Below are 26,658 nucleotides of genomic sequence, written 5' to 3'. Positions count from 1 at the left end.
TATATAAGGTCTACACAGTCTTTACTGGATACTGGTTTCTGACTTGTTTGCTGTTGTGATATGGTATTGCCATAAGCAGTTTAAAGGTCACAAATTGGTGTTAATGTGGAGAGGGACAGACAAAATGTTGTTAGGCCTTTTTACATGATGTTGTCTGTCTCATCCTTACTTTGGCAGTGTGCAGGTTTGAAGGTCACAAGTGCAGGTTTTATAGTAAACCTGGCAAAGCTTAGTGTTTTGCTGTAATTATGAAACATAAACCATTGGATGTAAGAGAAAATGAAAAATGCCACTGAAATCGGTGAACTGTGACAGCTTACGTTACGTGTGAGGCTCTGCCTCTCACGATATCCCTAAGTCGTTGTGTGTAGAAGTCGTGGGTACAGGGCATAACAAAATTACGTTTGACAAAGTCTGGTCCTATTTTGGAGAGGAAGGGTTTAAGCAGTAAGATTCAGATCTAGGTAAAACACATTTGTTAACTTGTGCAGATCACTGCTTTAATATTAGTTGGAAAAAATGTGTTTTACCATTTATTCTACTGTGTTTCTCACTGAAGTTTCGTAAAGAAACAGTGAATAGGACCCTTTTGGTACTTATAAGTGAAGATAAACTTTACATTCAGAGCTTGTGAAACAAGAAGGAATGAGCATAGTTAAATGACAGTGTTTGATACATCACCTTGTCTTGGAAGATAATATTTTCAATTTTGCAACAGTTTTGTAGATACTGATGAAAATGTTCTGGTAGTTATCTTTAAAATATTTTTATTGTGGTTGGTTTCTTCAGGGTAGCCAATGTGTGGTGGTGTGGGTTTTTTGTTTGGGCTTTTTTTTTTTTTACTTCTGTGACAACAAATGATTAGTGGGTGTGGACTGCATCAGTCCTGTGAGATCTAACATGCTTATAAATTGTAAACCAAGGTTGATAGAAAAGTGTACAGTCTTTTTTTAATAACACTGCTGTACTGCTGCTTATTGATACCCCTGATTTTTAGGTCCCCAGGAATCCTGAGCTCCCAAATGCAGCTCAGGTACAAAAAGAAGAACAAAAGAAGATAGACGAGTCTATGCCTCTGAATAGTGAGGAAACTGAAGAGAAAGAAAAGCTTCTAACACAGGTAAAATGAAAACAGCTGAAGTATTTAATCACACTTTTTTTTGTTATTAGTATGAGATATAAATACTAATAATGATAAACATGCACAGGAAAGCTGCACTGATCTTACAGGAAGAAGAAAGCACAATATATGTGATGATTTTGCTTGGTTTGCTTTGAGGGACCTTTCCTGTCCTTGAACAAGTTGATGTCTTAGTCACCTACTATTCCCTTGAATGTCTGCAATGTTTCTGAGGCGAGGACTTGTGTAGTAGATGCAATACGTGCAGAATCCAGTCAGTAGGTTTCTTGTATATGCATCTGCCTTGCATGTTTTATCAGTAAGGCTTTGTATATAGAGAGGACAAGCCTCTATTAACATATATGCTATTGACACAGTGTAAGACCTGTCTCATCCCTTCATTTTGTCCTAGTTGGGTTCTTAGGCATGTTCCTTTATACTGGGACTGAATCCCTGTCACTGGCTAGTTTCTTGACTTTTTGGACTATTATCCTGCTGAGTAGGCTTATTGGAAGCTAATTGTTTAAGAGGGATATGCCTCAAAAATGAACAGGATTCAGAAATTTTTGTGTAAAATAATTGGGTGTGGTGTACTTTGAGAAGGAATTTGCAAGGTCACAATGTGACTATTAATTTCACCTGTTTGTAGCAGAGGAAGTACTCAAGCTGGTGCTGATATGCATGTTAGTCTGTTGTTAATGATTAAAAAGAAATATTTGTATTGTGTATATTAGACTTCTTGGAAGATGCTATCTAATTGTGGAATTGAGCTTAGCTGGAGAACTGACAAGAGTGCCTTTTAAATTTATGTCTGTGATGAAAGAAACTCAATGCACTAAATTGCTGTTCAGGCATATGATTTTTTTTCTTGTGTGTTCTTGATGTTTTCTTCTTTCCTTCTCTTTAAACTGTAATGTCTCATTCTTGGATGATTTTTTTGTGCATTGTATCTCACTTAACTGTTGTTCAGTTTTGGATTAATTTCTTTGGTACATAACAACAAATTTTGTTTGACAGCGCTATAGAGTTTCCATTTGATTGCATCTTTTTGGACTAGAGATCGTTTCTTGACATACTTACTTACGCTTCCATCCGGTGTCTGGTTCAAGGTTTGTAAATGTCTGAAGTAGGAGCTCTTGCTTTAGATACTGGTCCTACTCTAAGAACATGTAATGACACTTGCATTGGTGCACCCTCTACTCTTAAGACTTCTGTTGCTTGTATCTGCTGAGGGGTGGCTTACATGAAATTGCAGTGACTTACCATTGAGCTTGTTTCTTTGGAGAAACACCACATAAAGTTTTAAGAAGAAAGAAGAGTAAAAAGTTCTTACTAATGCATGTGGAGTCATGCACAAAAATAACTCATTAGACTTTTAATGATTCAGTAATAAAGCCTGGATAATACAAGCTTATGGAAATCCTGAAAGACCGTTAACCGCTGTAATTATGTGACATTGTCTTGTGTATGTATCATTTGCTCCAATTGGCAATGCCTCTGCAAAGTTTAGCAAAATGTTTTCCTTCTACCTAGTAATGCCTTCTTGATCTCTTGCTACTTACAGGGTTTTACGAACTGGAATAAAAGAGATTTTAATCAGTTTATTAAAGCTAATGAGAAATATGGTCGTGACGATATAGACAATATTGCCCGTGAGGTGGAGGGAAAGTCACCTGAGGAGGTCATTGAGTATTCAGGTTTGTGGTATTTTGAAGCATATTTCTTAATCACGTGGTATCACCGTAATTTTTGCTAAGTGTTCTTTTAAAATTACAAGATACAGAATTTGGATGTGTATAAGAATAATTTTTTAAAAAAGCACATGATGGTTCTTTTCAGAAGACTTCTTTTAAAAAGGTTGAATTTGCAGCATATAAATACACTTTCAGCTGCCTTTATAAAAAAAATTTACAACTTGGCAGAGTTAATTTACGTTGAACACATGGTCTTGTGGAATCGTGAAGCTGCCTTACAGTGGCAACATGATTCTTTATGCTGTAAGTATATGTGCTATTTTGGCTAGTATGCCGTATCTTTGTGTCTTGTATTTTCTCATTGCATCTTAATTTGCACGGAATTCTTCCTCTTTCATCCTTGAATTTAATTTTACTAAACACCTTCATAAAATTTAACTTTGCAGTGTGCTTTCTGTAGCTTAAAAGGAAAAGCTCCACAAGAGTTTCCTTCAAAATGTTGAACTAACTTTGGGATGACTAAAAGATGTCACTGGAGGAGCCACACATTACTAGCTTTTTTAACAGACCAAGTAGTCTCTGACCTTAGAGATAGCTGCTGAAATATGAATGTTTCGCTGCTAGACTAGCACTTCTGACCTGTTTCACCATTGTTACAAAAGTAATTTTTTCAGAGTTTTACATAACTACAGTTGTTATTAAACCTTTGTTTATAGTTAACTTTTAAAAACATTGAATAAAGGTTCTATGCAAGTTTATTTCTTGGCTAGCATAGTAGAAGGAAGAGTATTAGCAAATCTTTTAAGACTTAATGGAACCACAAACTGCAGTTTTTTTTCTTTGCTGGGGTTCCTCAGCTGAGTGAAGTAGTAAGAGTAGAGGAAAAGGCTTGACTTTACAAATTATGTTTTTTGGTTTTAGCTGTTTTCTGGGAACGTTGTAATGAACTACAGGACATTGAGAGGATTATGGCTCAAATTGAACGAGGAGAGGCAAGAATTCAGCGGAGGATCAGTATCAAGAAAGCCCTCGATGCCAAAGTAATTATTGCCGAGTTTTTGTTTTCTTCAGCAGACTTCTTCCAAATTCCTTCAGAAAAGAAATAGTTGGGGATGGGAGTTCTAGCTTTTTATATAGCATATGTAGGATATCATGTATCGGTAATCTACACTAATATGTAATAAGTCCTTGATGTAAGATTGTATGTTTAATAGCCCTTATTTTTGTTCTGCATTCAGATTGCAAGGTATAAAGCACCTTTTCACCAGTTGCGTATTCAGTATGGAACAAACAAAGGAAAGAATTACACAGAAGAGGAAGACAGGTTTTTGATATGCATGTTGCACAAGATGGGCTTTGACAAAGAAAATGTCTATGAGGAACTAAGGCAGTGTGTGCGCAATGCTCCTCAGTTCAGATTTGACTGGTTTATCAAATCTAGAACTGCAATGGTAGGTATCAGTTACATGGACTAAGTCATTGTGAAGTATCTTGTTCTGCCTTTTTAAGCACCGCCACATAAAATTTGGATTTGTGCCAGAATACTGGAATCTAAGAAACAAGTGCTGAAAAAATAACTTTAGTTTTTATTCTCATTTCTCATTCATAAAATAACCTTTTTCCTTAGTACAGCAAATAACGTAATAAATTGAAACAGATTAGAAAACCTGCCAAGCGGAAGTCCCATGTTACCCAAAGGGATTAATGTAGAGGTAGACTATCCTTACAAATACCCTTGTTACTTTTATTGCAAATTGAAAGTTTTACCAAAAAAAGTCTCTTAAGATACAACTGCTTTTCAGAATTATTGGGCAATATAAAGACTGAAAACATCTGAGTTGTATACTAGAAAAAAAGATCTTTTCTTAATATTGGAACTTAATTTCTAAATGCACGAAGAGATGTAGTGATCCATGTAAGAATCATTAAAGCAGTTGGTTTAAAATGCACATTGTAGTTGTGAATATTGTCACATGGAAGTACTTAATTTTTTTAATTATACTTTTCTGAAGCTTTTATTCATACCTGGAGAATATAATACAAGTTTGATAGCAAGTAAACTAGTACTCTGAGTTTTAGCTGTATTTTTTTTCTCTCCTTTGTTTGAAAAGCAGAAGCATTCTTTTTTTAATCATTAAGTGGGAAGTCATAACACTAACAGAAGCTTTGGCAGTTACAAATAATAAGCTGTGTAGGTACCGATCTCTGAATATGGGACTCTCTTGATGGTAAAAAGCTGTTAGCTCTGCCCTGGAATTTTTGCTGATATCTCCCCTGATTCAGTTCCTTTTCCTTAGGAGTAAAATTTGTAAGTTCTAAAAAAGCCCAGGTGTACATTTCCATGTGAACATACTTACATAGTGAAAATGTACTTCCAGACTTTTTCATAATACCGGAAATAACTTCATCTTACTCGCTTGCAATGAGTGAGAGCTGGAACGTGTTGGTTTTTTTTTTTTTTTTTGTCTGGTTGGATACAAAACCATGTTGGTCATGGCTGATACGAGAGTAGAGCACAGTGTCCTTTATACAGGTGTCATAGATTCTCCCTGTTGTCTTCAAAGAAAATTTCTAATTAAATGTTATGCAGCAGTCTTGTAACTTAAATGTCATTTCATATACAAATCTGGATTTTTTTAGTAGATTAGCAATTGTGGAACCACTGTGTGTTATTGTTTACTGCCTTCATTTCCTGGCCTCAGCATTTGTTTATAAAATGTTCTTTCAGAGTTCTGGGTACCGTACTAAGAATAAATAAAACATAAGATTAAATATTTAAAATGTGTATTTGAACAGGTGGGGATATTTGCTTTTCCTAGTGCTACTTATAACTATGCAATACAATTTCTACTTGATATTTTAGCGATTAAAGTGTTTGTGAATAGTGCAGCTGTTAACCCTTAATTGAAAAGAATTACAAGCTTTTCTTTCTAAAATGTCTGTTTGAAGAAATACTGGACTTAAAAATTATGTCCATAAAAGAGAAACCTCCAATATTTAGTCTATTGTGAAGTTTCTTTAAAGTTTTCTCTGGAGGAATCCATTTAAGTAAATCATAGAAGTGGGTACTAGAAATTAAAAATGTAGCTCAAAATTTACTATTCGTTGTCATATAGTTAAGTCAGGGGTAGAGTTAAATACTCAGTTGAAATCTTAGTGCAAATCCTTATGTTCAGCATAATTTTCTTTTCAAAGAGGATAGGAGTCATTTGCTAAAATGTGAAAATATGTTCTGTGGTGTCTAATGCTGAAATTGAGGCACTGGGAATACAGTCAATCTTCTGGCCTACATTCTAAAAAAATCTATCTGTTTATTTCTTGGTTTTCTGCTATTACACAATTGAAAAAGAATAGTATGAAAATACAAAGCTAAAGTAATCTTTCACTTTCAATGTGCATTTAATTTTCTTAAATGTGTTAAACTGTCATGATATGTATGGTTTAATAGTTTATAGTGACCAGTCACTGATATATTTTAGGTATTCAGATATCCTGACGTTTGTGGAAGTGTTAATTTCTATGGGTCCATTTTGCACCAGCTTGGTAGTTTTTATGGAGAAATGTGCTGGAAAGTCACTTGACACCAAGAGTAATGAACCAAGTATAAATCAAAATGTTTAATAAGGGGTAAACAGTAAGTTCAGTGAAAGTGGATAAAACTTAGAATAGTGAAATGCGCATGTGATCATTCAAACTGATGTGGAACAAGATAGAAAGGGCAGCATAATTCTGGAAAGGACTAGGCTCTTTGAGAAGACTTTGTGTTCTGCTAACCACTAGATGTCTCTCGAATTCCATATAAATAGCTGATTTAGCTTCCATCTTCTTGTTTCGGTTTCTTCTTCTTGAAGGATTTCTCTTTGGAAAACAATAATTCTGCTTCACTTATTTATTCCAAAACCAGATGGTTTATCCAAAATGTAAGTTTTTCAAAGAGATTGAGAGTGCCTAAAATTGTAGCTTTTTTTTTTTTTTTTTAACTAGGCACAGAGGCTTACATTTTTTAAGCTTAGTTGTTACTGTTCTTTTAGTTCTGTCCATGCAGGGAGAATGCAAAATATCATGGCAGTAGTGAATCATGTATCTCTCTTCTGAAGTCATAAATTGTGCATATTCTCTTTTACCTTTCTACACACCCTAGCTAGTATAAGACAAATGGCTCCTTTGTAAATACAGGAATATACAGGCCTGTTGACAAATCTTAGGACTAGTTTCATTCCCAAGTCAGCATCTCTGCCTTCAGTCATGCAGAAGGTGATGGTTCAGTGCTCCCATCTTATTTATTGCAATACGGGTCTTTATAGCTATGAAGGGGTGAGCAAAGCACATCTTATCTCTTTCCATCCTAAAGAGAAAAGTATCAGGCCACACTGAATAAAATCTCATCTCTAAAGTGCAAGGCATTTTAAACTCTAACTGTATTTTTCTAGTATAAAATGGAATGGATCAGTCCATATTGAAATTTCAGTAGCAGGATTTATCGTGCAGATTCTTTCTGATGGTAGGTGTAGAAGAAACCTGTGTGCATGTCACATCTTACTGTCAACTGCTTCTGTGATTCTCCAGAGAAAATTGGTTTTGAGTCCATCCTCTGTCCACAGCAGATGTTCAGGGGTAGTAGTCCATCTGGGAAGTCTAACCATGAACCTGTACCCTTTAATAAATGTATGTATTTATGCAAACATCTTTCTCCAGGAAGGCAGAGGATTTTTCTCAGTGCCTTAGGCAAATGGATCAAGGTTATTTCTTAGTCCTTTCTGCTTAACTGCTTGTCTTGGATTCAACAGAACCCAGCTTCTCTCTTAGTAAAAAAGATCTGTCTGATTATTGTTACGGAGCAGCTTGGCATTGGTCTTCACCTACAGTTCCTAAGAGTTTGAGTGCAATGCACACAAATGCAAATCATGTAAAATGCTTCTGACGTTGACAATTATCTTGCCACTTCTGTCTTTTACTTTTTATCTGCTCTTGTTTGTTGATTGTGTAGGTTTTTGGGGCAGACACTTTTTTGTTCTGTGTTTAGGGACACAGTATGTGGTTGGGATGGCTTGCACTGGAGTTTTCTCAGACTTACTACCTGTTTATCTAAAAATTGTGTGAGTGGAATTTGGTTTTTTTAATTGGTTTAAGTGAAAGTATTTTAGGTCCAGCAGGACTATTGCATTCCAGGGTGCAAGCATGGCGCCCTAATTTATGGTTGAATCAGAGTGTGTGGGGTTACTTTTACATGGATGTGGTAGAAATGACTGATAATACTCTGCAAAACTACACGTATGAGATTGGAACACTTCCAGTAGAGAGCTGTCAAGAAAAATGTACCGATTTTTTTTCTTTTTGGTTTAAAAAAAAAGACCCATTTCACATGGTGGGCAGGATTCTCTATGTTTATTCTGAATTACGCTACCTTCACGCAAGGCCATGGAGCACCCTTTGTAGAGGAAGCTGTGGAAACTATAGAACTTAAGGAATGTGGTTAAACTTGAGGGTATTAACGTCTCAAAGATGAGTCATATACTTGAATGTTTCAGAACATTCAGGATCAAGAAAGTGTGTAGGCTGCATCGTTATCCATCATGTGACATGATGGCTGAGGCAATATACAGGCTACAGATGCTGAGAAAATAGAGACTAATTCCTGGGCAAAAAGGTCACCTGTTCACTGCATTGCAAATAGACTAGTTGTAAAGATTTATGTTACTATGTAATACTAGGATAGCTTGTGGTTCAAAACTTGCTTCATCGAGTTTAATAGAGATAAGACATATTTTCATGTCTCTCTCTCTTCCCCCCCCCCCCCCCCTCAAAAGAAAATTTCTTGCTTTCAGTTAGAAAAACTCATGGAATGGCTGTTCTCAAAGTACATAGAACATATGGAACAAGTATGATGAAAATGAGTAGTTGTATATTTGGTCAGAGATTTTTTTTTTTGAGGTGGGGTACAAGAAACTGGCCAAGTCAAATGAGTTCTATTAACCAAGCCAACTGTTACTAACAGCCATTTAGATACTTTGAGTTGTACTGGAAATATTTTTTTAATGTATACATGACATTATGGCCTTGAATCTTGATCACTTTCAGATGGCTTGAAAGTTGTCTTGATGCTAAAAGCATTTAGGGCCTCCTAGCTTTTTGGTGCTGTTTAACTAAAAATACAACAGTGAGTTCATGATTTAAGGCTGGATAGATTTTAACCAGCTTAAAGCTCTGCAGTGTCTTGTCACAAAAAAACCAGCCTGTGTGCCACAGGACAGTATTGCTGAAGATAGCTTTGATTATTTTTTTCTCTGATTTAAAGGTATACTTGAAGAACTCTTTTCCTAAAATCTGGCATGGTATGTTGGCAGGCTATAACTTGCTGAATCTGAAAAAGATAGAAGATCAGATTAGTCTTTTGGAGTGTCCATTTGGAAGATACAGACAATCCTGAAAACTCCTTGTTAGGAATTTGACTATTTCAGTAAATCTCCCTTTCTTTATAAAAAAAGGTAGCACAAAAGTAAAGACAGATGAACAATAACTAAGCTAATTTTACTAGTTCAGGAATAGTGAATGTTTTAGGAAAATATTAAGTATTTTGGAATTCAAGAATTTTGAACAGGTTTATGTAAATGAGAGAATATATATAATTTATTTAGCAGATTTGATGTTTTCTGTTCCCTTAGGAGTTTCAGAGACGCTGCAATACTCTCATATCATTAATAGAAAAAGAAAATATGGAAATTGAGGAAAAAGAGCGAGCTGAAAAGAAGAAAAGAGGAGCAAAAGTGACAGCAGTATGTTTAACAGCACTTCTAGTGGGACAGATTCAATTATATTGTTATAAAGTGAAAAAGATAATTGTAGCTTCTGATTGTTTTAGTATAAACCATTAGTTGAGAGATTAAACTGTAATATTTCTCTGTTCACAGCTCTCCTAGTTTTTAAGTAGGTGTTCCCAATTCATAATATTTTGGGGCTCTTATTTGAGTCTTCTGTTTAAGTAGCAGAGGAAAACTTTTTAAGAAAACATAGCACTGCCCTCTTTGTACCTACATATCTGCATCATATGCTTGCTTTAATTTAATCTCATATTGTTATTCCTCCCCTACACAGTAGTTCCTGGAAGAATGATAAGAAGTACTCCTTTTCTTTTGAAGAATTGTCGTCTTTAGAACAGAATTGTGTAAAAGTCAAGGTCTTGATCTTTTAATCCAATTCATAGTATGTGTGGTACCTGTAGCATTGAGCCTGTGTAATGATTTCAAGACGATAGAAAGGGTAGCAGGATTAAGTGTCTAAATCTAGGATTTTTGTTTGCCCTTCCATTAGATCCTAAAAAGCTGAATTTAAATATATAACACATTAAGGTCGCTTACTTTCTTTTTAAATAGTCAGCCATGTATTAATTTTTTTTTCTTTAGAATGCTACCATTTCCTAGAATTTGTAAAATTATTTTTTTCCCCCCCCCTTTCTAGTCCCAGAAGAGAAAAGCAGATTTGGCTACTGAGAGCTCTGGAAAAAAAGATGCTAAGAAAGTGAAGTCGTGAACCTGAAAACTGAATGCTAAATGTAAAACTGCCACTTTCATCTCTCCATATACAAGTATTAATTGCCAACTTCTTTGTATTCATGGTACTCTCCCCCAAATCCCATGGTTTAATTTTGCAAATTTTGTATACTTTACAATGTCTTTCTTTACCTAAAATGTGTAGCTTTATATCTTTGCATTCCAGTATTTTTGTGTACTGTGTTTTGTGAGTTTCATGTCTTCAGCAAAATTCACTCAGTCCTTGTTTTTTTGAAGCTTGTGCTGAGGTTTTAGCTTTTATATGTTTTATATGCTGCTGCTTTGAAAGAAAACCTAGATTCTATAGCTGTATTATTGTTGTTTCATATTTTAAATTTATATGGCTGTTGGAAAATAAACGGACTTAATTATTTGAAGAGAAATATACTTCACCTTTGTTTTCCCTACCCTTTCTCCCTTTTTTGCATAGCTACATTTAGAGTGAATGTGTTAAGGTTTGTATAATTGTGCCTTCATCATTGATCAGAACTTTTTTTTCCAGAGGAGTACTTAAACAGAATCAGGAGCATGACAGAACAACAAAAAAAAAAATCTAATTAGACTGACATCCTTCTTTGCTGTCAGCATTAAATTGAAGTTTTTTTCTGAAATATTTGGAAGGAAAGCCAGCAAATACTTTTTTTTTTTTTTAATCACTCGTTTCTGCTGGGCTTCATACATGCTTAAACACTGGGTGATGTGTTTTTCAGACTAACTTCTAGATGAAAACTTTTCTATGCCCAATAAATGGAAGTAGTCGCCTAACAGCTTCTTTTTTAAGTAACAAACAATTCATCTCCTGGTTGGAGGCTGCTCAGCTATGCTGCCTTGTGCTAAAAGATCTTTGTTGCTCTAATTATCTCTGCTAAATTTCTGCTTTTGCCTTTGATTCAACATGTCAGTCAGAAGCAATGGGGATATGTTATGGAGTGCTCCTTTTTAGTATTTCTATTTTAGTGAAGGGATGAAAGTATTGGATGTATGATTTTTTTGACTTTGCAAGAATGGCCTTTATTAGGCAGGTTCATAGTTTCTGCTCACCTTAGAGTCTCTGCAGTAGAGGTGGATCAGTAGAACAGTGACTGTGGCATCTCATGTTTTACTTTAATCTTCTGTCTCTGATCTGGTGTTTAGTATGGACCTTGCTACAGTGAGACATGCCCTCATAATGTCAAGTCTAAATTAATGCAGTGTGCTTTACATGGTACTTCCCTTGAAGACTACTTGTAAATTTCTTCTAGTGCAGTTTGCTTCCTTCTGTGGTTTTTGAGGTGTTTTGAGATGAAAAAACCTCTTTAAACTCTTTGTATTTCATGCTTTGCACTGTCTACCTTCTTCTGTAGTTGTAAAATTCAGGCCTTTTTATAAAGTTCCTGACTCTTAGGTGAGAGTTCTGCCCATGTTCTTTTATGTCATTTAAAATATATTGGAATGTCTTTGTAGCTTTCTGGGATTAATCTCTGTAAGCTTGATGAAAAATTTCCAGCCTTTCATAACAGTCTGTGTTCAAGATTTGGGGCAAAATGGTTGTGATGGCAAGTGATGGCTTGGGTTGAGCATTTTGAAAGATTAATAATTTGGTTTCGTATTTTGGAATGGAGATTTTTTTTTGGGGGGGGGGGTGACCAAGTTATTAATTACTTCACTGGGCTTTTATTTGTAAGATTTGTAGTGTAAAAAAGGGTATTCATCTGTTGAGATTCATCTGAGTTGAGAGTTACATCTAATAACGATGGGGCACAACTTTCAGACAGGAAGTTAGTCATTGGTGCCAATGCAGGCTTTTAAATGAGTATGCAACCCAGATGGGATAGGTCTGCTCAGAAAAGAAGGATGTCTTTTCAAAGAATATTTTTATTTATCCCGTTTTATCCTTGGGAGAAGGGCATTCTGTGTAATTATGGGCTGGAAAAAGGCTGTGCAGCTACATACATATATAATCACAAATCCCTGGAGCATCGCTATTAATAGAGAGGGGAAGATGCCTTATTTACATTTGCTTTTTGACTCCCATGTCACTCACTAAGTTTATGGCCCAAAATTATAAAACCAAGTAAAAGCAAGAGGAAAATAAAGGCTGGAAGAGCCAATTGAATTTTTATTGAATAACGTGGCTAAGTATAGACCTTATTCCATTGCTCCTGTTTAGCATTGGGTGAATATTTTAATGTTTTAAGTCTTGAAATAAGTGTATTCTGGTTTTGTTTATTGTAGATTAGCTTTGTTTGACTTGCATGTTTTTGTGTATCTGGTTTCTCTGCTGCAAAGTGTATAGAAAGTCTTAAAATAATAATATCTCAACATGTTCTTTTATGCAGATTTCTTGGGTTTGAGTTACCACTTGAGTTAATGTTCACTTTTCTCCTCCTTCAACACCATGATATACTAGCTATATAGCAAAAGATCATGCAGTTGTTCTTCCAGGTATTATCCTCTTGATCAGACAGCTTCTCTGAAGAATGATAGATGCTCCCAGGAACTATCTGTTATCTCTTACAGTCTGTAGTTCCTAGTTAAACTAAATGTGCTGTTGAACAACAGTCCTTGAGAGGACTTGTACACTCTATACTAGTTCCTCAGCATATTGAGTCTTCCCATCCATCATGTCCCACAGTGATAACTAAAGAAAATTGCTAACAGCTGCTGGTCAGGATTAAAGTAAAATGGATCTTTCTTCTCCTTTTTCCGTTCTTGTAGTTGTGGATACACACAGAGAATGTGCCTAGCAGTATCTAAATGATACGCTGCTGTGACTCAAAATTAGATGGACTAAAATAAAGAAATCTTCCTACTTATAACTACTGTTTTCTTAGGTGAGGAATACTTTTTGTAAATTTGTAAACACTGAATGTAACATAATACAAAACTTCTGAAAAGTCTGGGCCTTTAGGCAATTTGATAGTTGCCAAAAAAATTATATATGATACAACATTTTGAAAATAATTTATTGCCGCCTTTTGAGTAGGCAACAAAAGTTTGATTGTGTTAGCATTAGGCTTGAAGAAAGAAAAAGTAGTCACCTAGCACCTTTCACACATCAGGCAGCGCATGTGACACCCTGGGAGAGGTCACAAAAGTTGTGTCCTTTTTCATCGCTTTCAAATTATCAGTCCTTTTATTTTTGAGTTATGTTAATGCTGACAATGAAAAAGTCACGCAGCTGACCATCTGAATTATATTTAACTTCAGTTTATTATAATGACATAGAGCAGGAATGATGCTTTCTCCCTGCTGGTAATACTGGACCATCTTTAGATACTGTTTGCACAAGTAGCATTCCTATACTAAAATATTAAGTAAGAATTTTTTCTTGGTAGGCTAGCATTGCTTGTTTGATTCAGTGCTAATGATGGTTATGGTTTGAGAAAAATCCAGCTTTCACTCTTTGAGACCGTAAGCAAGGGGTGGTCAGAATCTTTCTAAATGCCTGATGGAAGCAACTTCCATTGCGCAGCACCTGCAGTGCACTGCTACAGTACAGGCACTCCCTGCACGTGCTCCTCCCCAGGTTCAGTGGAGGGATTAGGTCCTTTCAGTGGTCACAAACTGATGCCAAAGCTGAAAAATGTGGGCCTTACAGGTTGAAAAAGCATATGGAATTCTGCAGTCGGCAGCGGTTTATGCGAATGTAAAGTGCCACGCTTGGTGCAGACATGGGCAGTTACGGCGTTGGAAGGGGCTGGTCGCTGCCTGTGGTTTTGATCTGGGTAAGATAGCTAGAGTTGTTACGTTTTACTTAAGTTTAGTCCATGTACTTAGCTTTAAGCATGTATGTAAATGCTTTGGTGGGTTGCAGTTAAAATGTTTGATATGTTCTTTTTCTGAAAGAGTCAAAGTTGAACTTGTTTTGCATATTTTGAAATGTAATGTACTCTTTAATTGCATTTGCATGATATCCATCCTTTCGTAAGAGCCTTAACAGGAGTAGTAATTGCTGCCTCAAAGGTATGTCTACATTGTGTTGTTGAACGATAACTTTGAACTTTTTCAAATTGAGATTAATTTCTTAAGTTGTACACATACAAAAATAAAAATTAATATGAGCCTGATGTCTTCTGGTAGTTATCCTTCCGGTACAGGTGGCCCCAGCAGTTGGATGCTGTTCAAAATAGTTTGATTTGTTTTCATTGCTCTTGTACCTCTCATAACCTTCAGGCTGCAGTAGCTGAATGTAAGGGGTGTGGGTGTGTGGCTGTTCCACATCTGCTTTCAGACTTTCTAATTTTCTGTGAAATAAAATACTATTAGTGCCTGTATTTTTGTGACAGCCTTGCCTGTGTTGTCTCTTAGAATGGTATGATACAATGTATGTTGATAATGTATTAAAGTATATTACTGTTTTTCTGTTATTCCGTACCTCTGGTGTGTTACTAAAATAAAATAATTTGGAGTTCAAGTCGATGGTAAGGGTGGTAAGGACCAGTAATTTTGTCATTGCAGCTGTTGATCACTAGTAGACATGCTAGATATTCTGCTTGTAGAGGTGTGTGCCCTAAGTGAATGCTCATTTGCCCCTTTTTTTTTTTTTTTTTTCTCAGGATGACTCCCTAGAAAAAAGGGAGAGACAGTAAGGAGCTCTGGAAGACCAGTTTATCCTGGCGTTGGCTGGTAGCAATTCTGTCTGCTTCATAATGACTTTTGATAGACCTCATTCTTCGAGGTGGGGCACCTAGACCAGGAATAAGGAGCTGGGAATAGAGAGGTGGATCACCTCACCTTGTCCGCAGTAGCAGGCTAAACCATTGTTGGGTTCACCACAAGAACTATAGTTCTTCCAGGCAGCTTTGCTTAGTGCCAGGCTGAGCATGATCTATAGCTAGTTCCTGCTTCCATCATCTGTGGTGGTCTAGCAGCACTAAGGTCCACTTTTCCAAGATTTTCTTGGAAGGAGCACCTGCCAACTCTTCTGGAGAAGATGATGTTCAAACATCAGAACTCATGGGAACAGTGCTTCTGTCTGCAGAGCTGCCCAGTAGCTGTGGAGTTTGCACTGGGGTTTGGTGGTGTCACGTGGTGATGGCTCTCCCTGCAGGAGTTCAGTGTTTTGGGAAGGCTGGGCTATAGACACCTTTTTCAGGGAACCGACCTTCTAATTTCTACGGGGCAGTTTGTTGTCATAAGTAAACAGGCTGAAAAGGCGTCTTTATGTTCTTGTTCGTTAATAAGGTGGGTGCTGCTGAGGGCCACAAAATCTTGAATTGCACTCAGCTGTTTGGTAAAGGGCAGTTATTATGTGTCTCTTTCTCCAGCCTAACAGGTAGATATTCCTCAGGAGACCACTTCACAGGAGGGTTTAGAGTCCAGTAAGGCTTCTGTTATTTCTTTTTCCTTAGAACTATTGCTTTCGTGCTTTCTCAAGAAGGCCTTCTGAATTTCTAGATGCTTTGATTCTCATGCCTTTATTCCTTCAGGGTTTTTTTTTTGTGGTTTTTATTTGGGTTTTTTTGGGGGGGGGGTTGTTTGTGTTTTGCCTTTTATATTGTTATTTCTGCTTAGGAAAAGAAAATAGTGCATTGACTTCTAGGTATTTCAAATTATTAAAATAATCCCGAGGTTGGTAGTCCTCAGACTCATAAAAGTGTAGCTGAGATTTTGTGAAGATATTGCAAACTGTGTTGCACGCTGGTGGTTTATGAATTTCATGGAACTTTTACAAAATTCTGAGGATAGATCCATGCTGTTAGCAGTCAGTCCTCACTTCTAAATGGATAAAATATCGCATTTTGTTCAAGTACTAACTCATGACGTTTTAAGGTTCTTGAAGAAATTGACTTACAAATTTTTAATCATCGTTCACCTTGAGGAACTGCCTATAAAAAATACTGTCATCTTCTAGTGCCGTGGTTTAACCCTGGCCGGCAGCTAAGCCCTGTGCAGCTGCTTGCTCGCTCCCTCCGGTTGGGATGGGGACCGTCCCCAGGACAGCAGGGCTCCATCACACGTGATGGGTACTCTGGGAGACAAACGCCATCGCTCTGAACATCCCCCTTCCTCCTCCTTCCCCCAGGTTTATTGCTGAGCAGGGTCCATGCGGTGTGGGACATCCCCTGGGCCAGTGGGCTCGGCTGTCCCGGCTGTGCCCCCTCCCAGCTCCTCGTGCCCCCCCAGCCCACTCGCGGGTGGAGGGGTGAGGAGCAGCAGAGGCCGTGGTGCCCGCAAGCCCTGCTCAGCAATAAGGAGACATCCCTGGGTGAGCAGTGCTGTTCCCAGCACCGATCCAACCCGCAGCCCCGCACCAGCTGCTGTGAAGGAAATTAACTCTATCCCAGCTGAAACCAGCACATACAGTAAAGTCAACAATATAGTAAACAGCCATATTTGTAAACTGTAGACTTCCTTTTCCTATTCATCTGTATCAATAATTTTCCTTTATGTACATATGGATAAAATGTTGACAGCTTTGCTAATTACTTTTTTCCTTCCCCCCTCCCCCCGCCTGAAATATGTTTTCATTGAGTAATGCTTTGTTAAATGAACTCATATTCCATGGTAGTAAGCGTGATAACAGCATATAAAAATAGACATTGATTTTCAGCTCTTCACTGATACTGAGTCTTAGCTTTTATTTTTTTTCAAAATACCTGAATAGATACTATGAGTGAAATGCTCTTGTCCTCTTCTGAAAAGAATAGCTGCTCATTAGAGATTTTGAGACACCTTTTGTAGGCGAGCACTTTCCTAGTTGAGTAATTTAGTATCAATTAATTTGAAGCCTAACTCGATGCGCTGGTAAATGTATTCATGTTTTGATTCAGCAGTATCAAACCACAGCACTGATGACCTGATCTAAGGCGATGCCACTGCGCAGTTAGGTATTTCCAGCTGGTTTCCGAGTGTTTGTGTTTGACTGGGAGGGCTGTTCCAGCTGGGCCTGGGGTAACCTGAGCGCGGGCTATGAGCATGTGTATTTTCCCCTGCCTGCTCTGCACCAGCTCCCCTCTCTTTCAGCCGGCGGCTCCGCTCAAAAAGCCCAACCTGACGTGGCTTGTGCCTGCCCAGTTTCAGCTCTGGGTGGTAGGAGAAGCCCTTGGAGCGGGTGGCTGCCTCCTCCCTCTTGAGGTGACACTTGTGCCTGGTCCTGGGGCTAGACAAGGCCATTCATGGTCTTGGAAACCTTGAGTGCCCTGTAGGATTTAAAGTATGTGGATTAGTATTTTCATTGGGTACCTTGTACCCTGGCCTGAAGGAGGTTGTCTCTGGACACACTCGGGACAGTCCTGGGAGCCCAATGCCGAGCCGTGCTGTGGCACGCTGACCTGTGCTTATGAGGCTGGAAAATGGAGAAGCAGCGAGAAGTTGCAAGTTACTGCTGTGACTTGCTTTAAACATGGGTTGGTGTTTGGATCGAGGGGTCGGCAAGTCCCTGTAAGGAGGGTGAGGATGCACAGGTGTCTGTGAGGTGCTTGGTGTGAGAGGAAGCCTTTGCTTCTGGGCTTTATTTCAGGTCCTGCTGGGTCAGTTGACATCATGGATATTTTCATGAGGAGGCTCCTTGGAAACCTGTCCAAACTAACAGATTGGGTGACTTGGCGCAGTTCCCAGTTGCTGTGCAAGCCCTGCTCTCGCAGCGGCTCCGCTTCTGACTTTGGAAATGCAGGAGGAGGTTGAATCTTGGAAACTATTGTCCGTGCCAGGCTGGGGTGAGAGCTGGGTTGCGAAACTCTGTGTGTAATTAACTGGAGACTGATGGCTAAATCTTACCTATTTTTATTAGTAGTAAAGCAAAACTTAAAGCAAGTGCACGGTGGCGTGCTGCCGAGTGAGTGGAGTTTGCAGCAAAGGAGCGGTGCGTGTGCCTCGGGACAGCACAGGGCAGCAGCGGGATGCTCTTTGCCTCCTGCTTACCCTGTCTGCATCGTGCTCCTGCTCTCGCTGCTCAGACCCCAGGTGTCCATGCTGGGTCTGGATGGAGCACATCTGAGGGTGGAGCTGCTCCCTTTGCATGTGGATGGGGGCAGTGCTGTGCTGAGTCTTAGATTTTTGTCGGGATGGGGCGGTAGTCCAGCTGCCTCCTCGGGGTTTGCCGCTCCTTTCCCAGCACACTGCCCGGCGCTTGGCTGGCTGGCTAGTTACCATGCGAGAGGTGATGGAGCAGATCTTCCTGTCCAAAAATTGCTTAGTGTTCAATTTGAAAGGCCTCCAGCAAAGCTGAAGCTGCACTGGGTGCAGGCTGGAGGGCAGCTCGGGGCCAGGCTGCCCGGGCTGCAGGTGCACCCGTGTCCAGCTGCCCCGTGAAGGTGGGCACCTCCGCTCCCCAGGGAGCAGCATCCCTCTGTGCCGCAGGGGTTTCTTTAGTGGCTTACTGTTAAAATCACATTGCTGGAGTTTAAAATAAATGAATACCACCCTTTCAAAACAAAATGTTTTGGCATCGCTTTATAGCTTCTATAGGTACATATCTCTGAAATAATTTTACTTACTTAACGTTACAAAGTGCTTTTAGTAAGCGCTGAAATACACCTTTCTGTGAGTCATGTTGCTTGAATGCACATGTGGAAGAGGTACAAGAAATTTTTTTTGCTTAAACATCAGCCCTGGAGACTCAACATTTTTTTTTTTTTTCCCGTATTCAAAAAGAAATTTAATTTTAGCTTTTTGTGATACTCATTAATAATTAGCTGCTCTATACCCTGCAAAGTCTTATTCAACAGGCCTGAAGATTTCCTGTTGGAAACAAAAGGAAAATCAATTTCAACAAATTCAGTTGTTGCCACCTTATTAGGTTACAGTACTCAATGTAAATTAATGTTTTGAATTTATGTCATCGATCAATAGGTGTAATTATTGATTTGGGATGTATGAGGTAAAAGGCAGATAAATAAGTTTTTGTCTTTGTTTTTATAACATGAAAACATGTCAAAGTTTATTGAGCTGCAGGTTACTTTGTAGTGAACCTGAGGAGAACTCGGAAACAGAAGAATAATGTTTGGCTGCCTGTTTCTTGGATGCTAATGGGATTTTCTGAAAATGCTGGCAGGCAGGCATCCCATTTCAGAAGCTGATGGAGATGCCTGGGGCGTAAGGGTATGCTGGCCGACCGCTGGTTGTGATGCCCATCCGATCTTCTGCGGGACTGGTTGAAAAGCGGGAGGCTGCCTTGGTGCAGGCCTTTCATTGTGGTTTTGTGCCTTGTGGTTGCAGGTGCCAGTAGAGCTGTGCCCATGCTGTGCCCGTTCAGTAGTTCTGGGCCAGTTTCAGGCTCTTGCTCGCTCTATGGACAATGGTGCCGTGCCTTGGGACTGCCTGAAGGAGATGGTGATTTCCACAATCCCTCAAAATGCTGTAGATTGAGACTGGGAAAGTCAATAGTGGTGGAGACTGTTGGAGGTAAGGCTCTGAGCTCACTCCGAAGCACAGATACCTCCCTGCCCGTGGGGCTGGTGAGCAGTCAGCTGCCCGTCAGGAGGGGGCGAGGGCATCCTTCCTTCCCGGGGAGGGCAAGGGCATCCTTCCCATCACCCAGGGCTCCTGCCAGGCATAGCGTTGACCTTCATGTGCTGACAGGTGAGCATGGCTATTTTTTTCCATGCATCCTTACACACTGTGGCTTGATGGTTGAGTTAAGACATCAGCTAAAACCAACTGAAGACCAGAACGTGGCTGCATAATGATTTTTTCTGATATTAAAAACACTAAGTCCTGCATGCTGTGGCAGAGCTTTTTCTCTTCAGGTGGTGTTTCATTTAAATAACGGAGCTGGCTGGTGTTGGAAAGGCAAGTATAATGGTTTTATGAGGAGACAGAATCTCCGGCAGGAGATGGAACACACACAATGTGATTGCTATAAGGTGGTTTATGGTATTCTGTGCAAGGGTTATTTTTTTATTTTCCTGCTGCAGAGCTACCTCCCACCCTAATGGTCTTTCTGTGTTGACCCATTGCCACAGTCGCTTTGTGTTTAAAACTAACGATGTTGATTCTACTTGTCTGATAATACGTCTGCTAAATGTGTCAAAGGACTCTGTAGGGGCAAATGCTACCTGAAGGAGGGTGGTGTTGACTGTGTTCACCCTGATCCCTGTAGTTCTGCAGCATGTGCTTTGCTGCTCGTTGCCCACCGTTCCGTTTTGGCCATTTGCAGAGCCCCACGAGCAGGTGTGTGCTTTGTGTGCTGGGTAAGGAGTGCTTGAGGCTTGCCTTAGTCATAGCTGCAGAGGCACAAAACGAGGATTATGAGCAGTAATTCACCGCAAACAGGAGCACAATGCTACTGAGTTGTAGTATGTGGGGAAAAAAAATAATTAGTAAATAATATTTTCTGTGTGGCTATTTTCTGTTCCAAAACACTTTGGAAAGTTATGTATGGTGGTATTCAAGTGGCCTAAAGTCCACCTGGCCTACCTAAGTATCTACCTTCAGTTCACTCCATATATCTACCTTTTGAATATTGAACGTAGGCAGACTGCATCAGCCTTCAGAAATCGGCATCTTTTCTGCACAAAGGTCTCGGTGCAGTGCTTAACATGGTCAGGTAGTCTTCATCAGTGGAGGAAATTAATACGGAGCTAATAACACCTATTAAAGCACCACATAAAAATTAGTCCTCTTTTTCCTGGCTTGGAATGAAACCATTGCACTCAAGTTATTTCAAGAGTTTTTTTGAGTGGCTGTGGTATTCCTTGCTCAAAGCTAGATGTTTATGGTCTAGGCTAGATGAAGCAAGGTGAGCCACTGCCAGTGTGTGCCGAGGCATGGGAGGGCTGAGCACAGTTCGAGTGGTAATTTCTGCAGCAGGACGCGTTTGTGTTAAGTACAGCTTTGCTAAGACTGTTGGTGGGTTACCTACCTGTTTCTTCTGTACTGTGTTTGGATGAAGGAGGGTGCCTACAACCTGAGATCAGCAGCAGCATTGCCAGATTGTCTGCATGCATACCTTATTTTTGATGTAAGGAGCTTTAAGACTTTCATTTGAGGGTTGCTGTAGAAATTGTTCTTGTTTGGGAATTAGCTATAGTAAATAAAAGTTGAGAAAATGCAATATTTTTACTGCTTTCATGGATTTGGGGCACTGCTTTTAAAAAGGGAGGGGGAAAAGCACCAAAACAAAACCAGAGAGAAGAGTTTTGATTGAGGACATAGTGCACTTGATCAAGTGGAGGCAGAGCCCAGCTGGCAGGAAACCTATTAAAATAAATGACAAAATAAGATAGTCAGTTTTGTCAGATGGGGACCACGTTCCTGTTGGAGACGAGAGGATTCACATCAGTCACAGCAGCAGTAACTGCAGGTTGTACTTATCAGGGCCTGCACAAAGACTGTAGTTTGTGTCTCTATCTTAGATAGATAGAAATAGATACAGATATCTTGTCAAGGAGTCAGTGCTATAAGAAGAAAAAGTGTATGTGAACTGATCTATAAAAGCTTGGCAGATGTGTTAGCTGTTGAAGCAAAGCTGAGGAGGTATCTCTAAGGTTTGCTGTATTTTTCAAATGGAAAAGTGAAGACAACATCCTCTTCCAGTTTACTAGCCACCTGATAGCCATCAAAAGGAAAAGACCACACTTAACGTTTCTCGCACATTTTTTTTCCCCTGCAGTTTGGCTGCAGCGCAGCTGGCGTTTATGTGCTCTCTCAGAGCCATTTGATGCTCACTCTGAAGGGACTGCTGGCCTTCTCTGGAAGGCTTTTGGTACTGCGTGACCTCCTTCACCTCCTACACTGGACTCTTTTGTGGCTGGAATTGTCTTGCTCCTGCTGTGCAGTGCCTACTGCCCTTGGCCAGGGACTGGGGTGGTTCCTTGACGGTATTTCAGAAACCCCCAAGAGCTAAACAGCTCTTACGTATTGCAGGTGCAGCTGCTTTAATGACAAGTTCTGTCTGTCACTTGTATTTGTTGAATGCAGAATTTAGTACTCTGGGTACCACTCTACCTCAACAATTTTTTCACTGTCAAAGGCAGAAATGTTGATAAAATTAAGCAGAGTTTGTCAAGGGGCTTCGCAGGTGTTCCCAGGATGCCTTTGTTTTGCATATTCATATAACTCTTGACTATGCAAAGAAGCTAATGTTTATGCCTGTGTAGCTCTTTGATATGTGTGTTTTGCAGAATCTCCTCACAGAAGTTGAATTATTGTAGCCCACAGCACAAAGCTGCGGCTTTCTCATCTCAAACGGTAGCTGCTTATGTTCCTGGTTACAGGGCAGTCAGCTTTCTGCTCGCATTCTCCGTGCCGTGCAAAAAGTGGGTATCACCTCTGCTCCTCGGTAGTAACGACTGTCAATCACTTCTTGTTCATTTCATCAGAATGAAATTAAAATCGGTGTTTTGGAATTAAAGTGGTTCTTAAAAGCCAAGCCCCCTGGGGAAGTCCTTGGCCACTGTGCAAGGTCTTCATTACCCCACGGCTGCCAGTGGTGGCCGTGCGCAGTCTCCTGCTGCTGGAAATACTCTGGACGGACTCAAGAGGCTTGAGTAGATATCTGCAGTAAACCCAAGACTTAAATTTACTTTGAAATATGATGATAGTCAAATCTACTTTGCCTATGCTCTCTGCTGATGGACTTGTATCTCAGTTCTCTGAAAGCGTGGATACAGCCAGATACCAACAGTGGGCTGGATTTTTGGTTCTTTCCAATAGTTCCTTTGATTGAATTCAGCAGTATGTCTGTGGTGGTGGCTGTAGGGATTTGAGCTTGTTGTGTGTAGGTGTTATCTCAACATTGATGTCAAACTGGTAGCTCCTTTTCCACCTGTGAAGTCTCACGTACACCCGAGTTGGGTAAAACCCCATAGAAACGGCTGAGAACATCTGTGTTCACACATGATGGGCTGGTTCGGTCATGGCAATGGCAAGAAACTCGGTAAGAGCGGAGTTGGTGTCGTGGCAGCTTGTCAAGTGCTTGCGGGGTCCCTGGCGGTGCCAGCAGGACTGGTGGCTCTGGGTGCCCCAGGCTGGAGCGCAGCGGTGTGGCCCTTGGAGCGCTGCCCCAGTGGTGGCTGGGACAGGGTTAATTTTCTTCTTAGTAGCCGGTGCAGGGCTGTGTTTTGGATTTGGCGTGAGAACAGTGTTGACAGCACAGTGATGGTTTTAGTTGTTGCTGGGTTTGTTTACACTAGATCAAGGACCCTTTGGTTCCTTGTGCCCTGCCAGCCAGAGGGCTGCGGGGGCACAGGGAATTGGAAGGGGACACAGCCAGGACAGGTGACCCAAGCTAGCCAAAGAGGTATTCCATACCGTATGGCGTCACACTGAGTATATAAACCGGGGGAAGAAGGAGGAAGGGGGGACACTTGGCATGATGGCGTTTGTCTTCCCGAGTAGCCGTTACGCGTGATGGAGCCCGGCTGCCCTGGGGATGGCTGAGCCCCCGCCTGCCCGTGGGAAGTGGGGAATGAACACCTTGCTTTGCTTGTGTGCGCGGCTTTTGCTTTACTTATTAAACTGTTCTTATTTAAACCCTTGAGTTTTACATTCCTTTCCAATCCTCCTCCCCATCCCTCTGGGTGAGGGGCAGTGAGCAAGCAGCTGCGTGGGGCTGGGTTGCTGGCCAGGACACTGCATCTGGCTCACCCCTGGGACCACAGCAAGTGCCTGCCTTCGTGGGCTCTCTGCTCCTCCTCTCCTCTACTACCACCTGGTTACATGTGTGCTTCCTTTAAGGTTGGCGTGGCTACTCCTCTCTGTTACGGTAGCGCCAAGCAAAGTGGGCTACCGTCCTGGCTGGGGTCTCTAGGTGCTGCTGTAATATTAATAAGAGCCTTGTAATAAGACGCAGTGTTTACAGTTCATTCCAATTCATGTCTGTTCTGAGTAGTTCTGAGTAGTATCATGGCCTCAGCTACATATAAAAATAAGTAATTGATTTGCTTCCTATTGAATAAACGACATGCCAGTGCGATGATTAATGAATAAGAAATCACAAGTGTCACCGGCACACAAATGGGAATCATCATTCCCTTAACAAATTTTTTTCTAGTTGGGTTTAACTTTCCATTGGGAATTAGTTTCTCTAATTTAACAAAACCACCCCATAAATAACTCATCATTTTTTATAAACGTTGGTTAAAGAAATCTGTATTGAAGTACTAAGAAATGACACTTGTGGAAGAAACACTGCTGCAAATAATGGGAAAATTGCAGATGTATTTTATGCCTCTTCTGAAAATCAAAAGGTCTCATAAATACAGTCTGTAAAAATGTCTGTGGAAGAGTTAACATAACTGTACAAGCAATAAGCCTGACCTTTCAGTGTAATTTATTTTAGATTTGTGCAATCCTTTTTTATTAAAACTAGCACATCTGAAGCAGAATTAAATCCTATTATACCAGCTCTGTGATTGTATCAATTTTTCTCTGCCATGGCACACTTTATTAAAAATTACTTTGTTTCATATTGGCTAATGCAATCAGGGGAGTAAATGAGGTTTTGTGGTCTTTGATAAAGGAAGAAGCATGTGGTTCCTATCCTTGAAAGCAGTGTAAATTACCACAAGGCACAGCTGAGTTTCAGCCCTACAAAAACCAGCGGAGGGGTTCCCTCTGTGGGGGTAGACACAGCTCCCCACCCTGTCCCAGTGTCTGCACTGGACCACGGACTGGGTTACACAGGGGCAGCTGTATTATGCGTTTATGCCTTCCTGTTAGCAAAAATATTCCTGTGAACTAGATACCAAATCCTTAGAGAAGCTATTTATATCAGACAGGGAGCCCTGCAATGAAAAATTTACTTCTTGGTTCCATGTGGCAGATCTGCCGTACATCCCAACGTCACAAAACCACAAGTGTGTTCAAGTCAGGCTAAAATGGCACGGAGGGTAAGATGTCTCGGTTGCTCAGCCGGAGGTCACACTCCTAGGCTGGGGCCAAAACCAATTAGGCGACTTAAACCCCAGGTAAACTAACTGTTCACTGGTTATGCAGGAGTTAAAAGCAGTGCGTGCATCTAGAAAGTCTTAGATTCTCCAGTGTCCCTGTTAATATGAGCCTGGTGTTGATGGGAAGAGTTGGTTTTGGTCTGGCAACAGCGGGTACTTGCACCAGCACCGGTGGCCCAGGATGCCGCGGCGGTGCCGGCTGCGTGCTGGTGCGGGGCTGCGCAGTGGTACAGCTTTCCCTGCTCCGAGCATCCCTGCCTGCTGGGCTTGATTTGATGGGCTGTCAAGGCCTCTGGACTCGCTTCGATGTTGCTTCTGTGATAGTGAAAGAATTGTTCTAAAGAAAGAAACTGTAAGGCAATGTGGCTTTTCTGGGACTGGAAAACACATGGGGTTAATGAAGAGGAGGAAGAGCCTGAGTGTATCAGCTCTTAATAGACTCACGTAAAGCTAAATGTAGGTCTGAAGCACTTGGCGTAATGTGGGGTGCAGGTATGTCCTGATTGAAGATTCCTATCTATTTTTTGACGGCGCTTTGTGTGGCTGTGCTGGCTGTTTGGAGGTCCGAATCCGGAGCTGGCGGCCGGCGCCCTTGCTGGCGCTGCCCACACGTACGGGGGGGGGGGGGGGGGGGGGGGGGGGGATGGGCTGCGCTGTTTACATTCACAGCTGGGCTCCAGCTTTGTCTCGCACCTTTCCTGAGCACAGCACCTCTGAGACAGGAGCAAGCTTCTTACTCCTTTTGATAGCCAAAGAAATCCAGGTTTTATGGGTTTATATCCATTGAAATGGGAAAGGGGTGTTGGGAGGAGGAAGGCAGAGTTTTGGAGAGCTGCGCTGAGGGTCCTCCTGACAGCCCAGCTCTCCAAAAGCTCTGCCTCTCTTTCTGACCCTGTGCTCAGGGCCATCTGATGATATTGCTGTGTATGCTGGGCTTTCTTCCTCTTTTCTCACCATCTCACTGGCTTGTCTGTGTTTCTGCCTCTTACATAGTCCTGTGCTCCAATGCAAAATCACCAGTTACCATCAGTGGACCCTCCTGTTTGGTGTCTACTCCTGGAACCGGCCTGGATGCATCCTTGTTCTGAACCAGGACGTGTGCTCGTAGCTACCCCCTGCCTGTGCTTCATCCTGCTGTTGTCCCACCGTGGAGCCTGTTTCCAGGCTGTGGGTGTTCCCTCCAAAGCCAGCAGCACTGAAGCGCTGGGGCACTTGCTGCCCGTCTGTGGATGGTACCCAGGGTTTTTTTTCCCCTCGATTTCTTGCAGTGCAGTTAGGTGGGATTGCAAGGGGATTTAGATGGAGCCGAGTATTTTTTCAAGTTTAAAGCCTGTCTAGTGCTTTTTAACTGACCAAGATCTATAGTGCTTTGGAGTATTTACTGCTTCTATTTAATGGGCTGTTTACAATTTCAGTACCAGCCTCAGGAGCCTTGTTGAGCATATTTCCATGCTTATGACATGCTTATGGTGAATAATAAG

The 26,658-nt window shown here is 40.7% G+C and overlaps 1 protein-coding gene across 4 annotated transcripts in view; it reads left to right on the top strand.

Moving 5' to 3' along the window:
- Nucleotides 1–14,762, top strand: part of SMARCA1 (SWI/SNF related, matrix associated, actin dependent regulator of chromatin, subfamily a, member 1) — a 36,061-nt gene extending 21,299 nt beyond the window's left edge. For 3 of the 4 annotated variants that reach the window (XM_056359637.1, XM_056359636.1, XM_056359639.1), the window contains 6 exons: nucleotides 998–1,120; nucleotides 2,685–2,817; nucleotides 3,736–3,854; nucleotides 4,053–4,265; nucleotides 9,477–9,587; nucleotides 10,270–14,762. In XM_056359637.1, the coding sequence (XP_056215612.1) occupies nucleotides 998–1,120; nucleotides 2,685–2,817; nucleotides 3,736–3,854; nucleotides 4,053–4,265; nucleotides 9,477–9,587; nucleotides 10,270–10,341 (771 nt within the window). In that variant the 3' untranslated portion in view covers nucleotides 10,342–14,762. The remainder of the gene's footprint in view (nucleotides 1–997; nucleotides 1,121–2,684; nucleotides 2,818–3,735; nucleotides 3,855–4,052; nucleotides 4,266–9,476; nucleotides 9,588–10,269) is intronic. The other variant, XM_056359638.1, reaches the window with a different exon arrangement.
- Nucleotides 14,763–26,658: the final 11,896 nt, after the last annotated feature.

This window comes from Falco biarmicus, chromosome 14 (assembly GCF_023638135.1).
Source record: "Falco biarmicus isolate bFalBia1 chromosome 14, bFalBia1.pri, whole genome shotgun sequence".
Taxonomy (NCBI): domain Eukaryota; kingdom Metazoa; phylum Chordata; class Aves; order Falconiformes; family Falconidae; genus Falco; species Falco biarmicus.
This window is presented reverse-complemented; position numbering and strand designations above follow the sequence as displayed.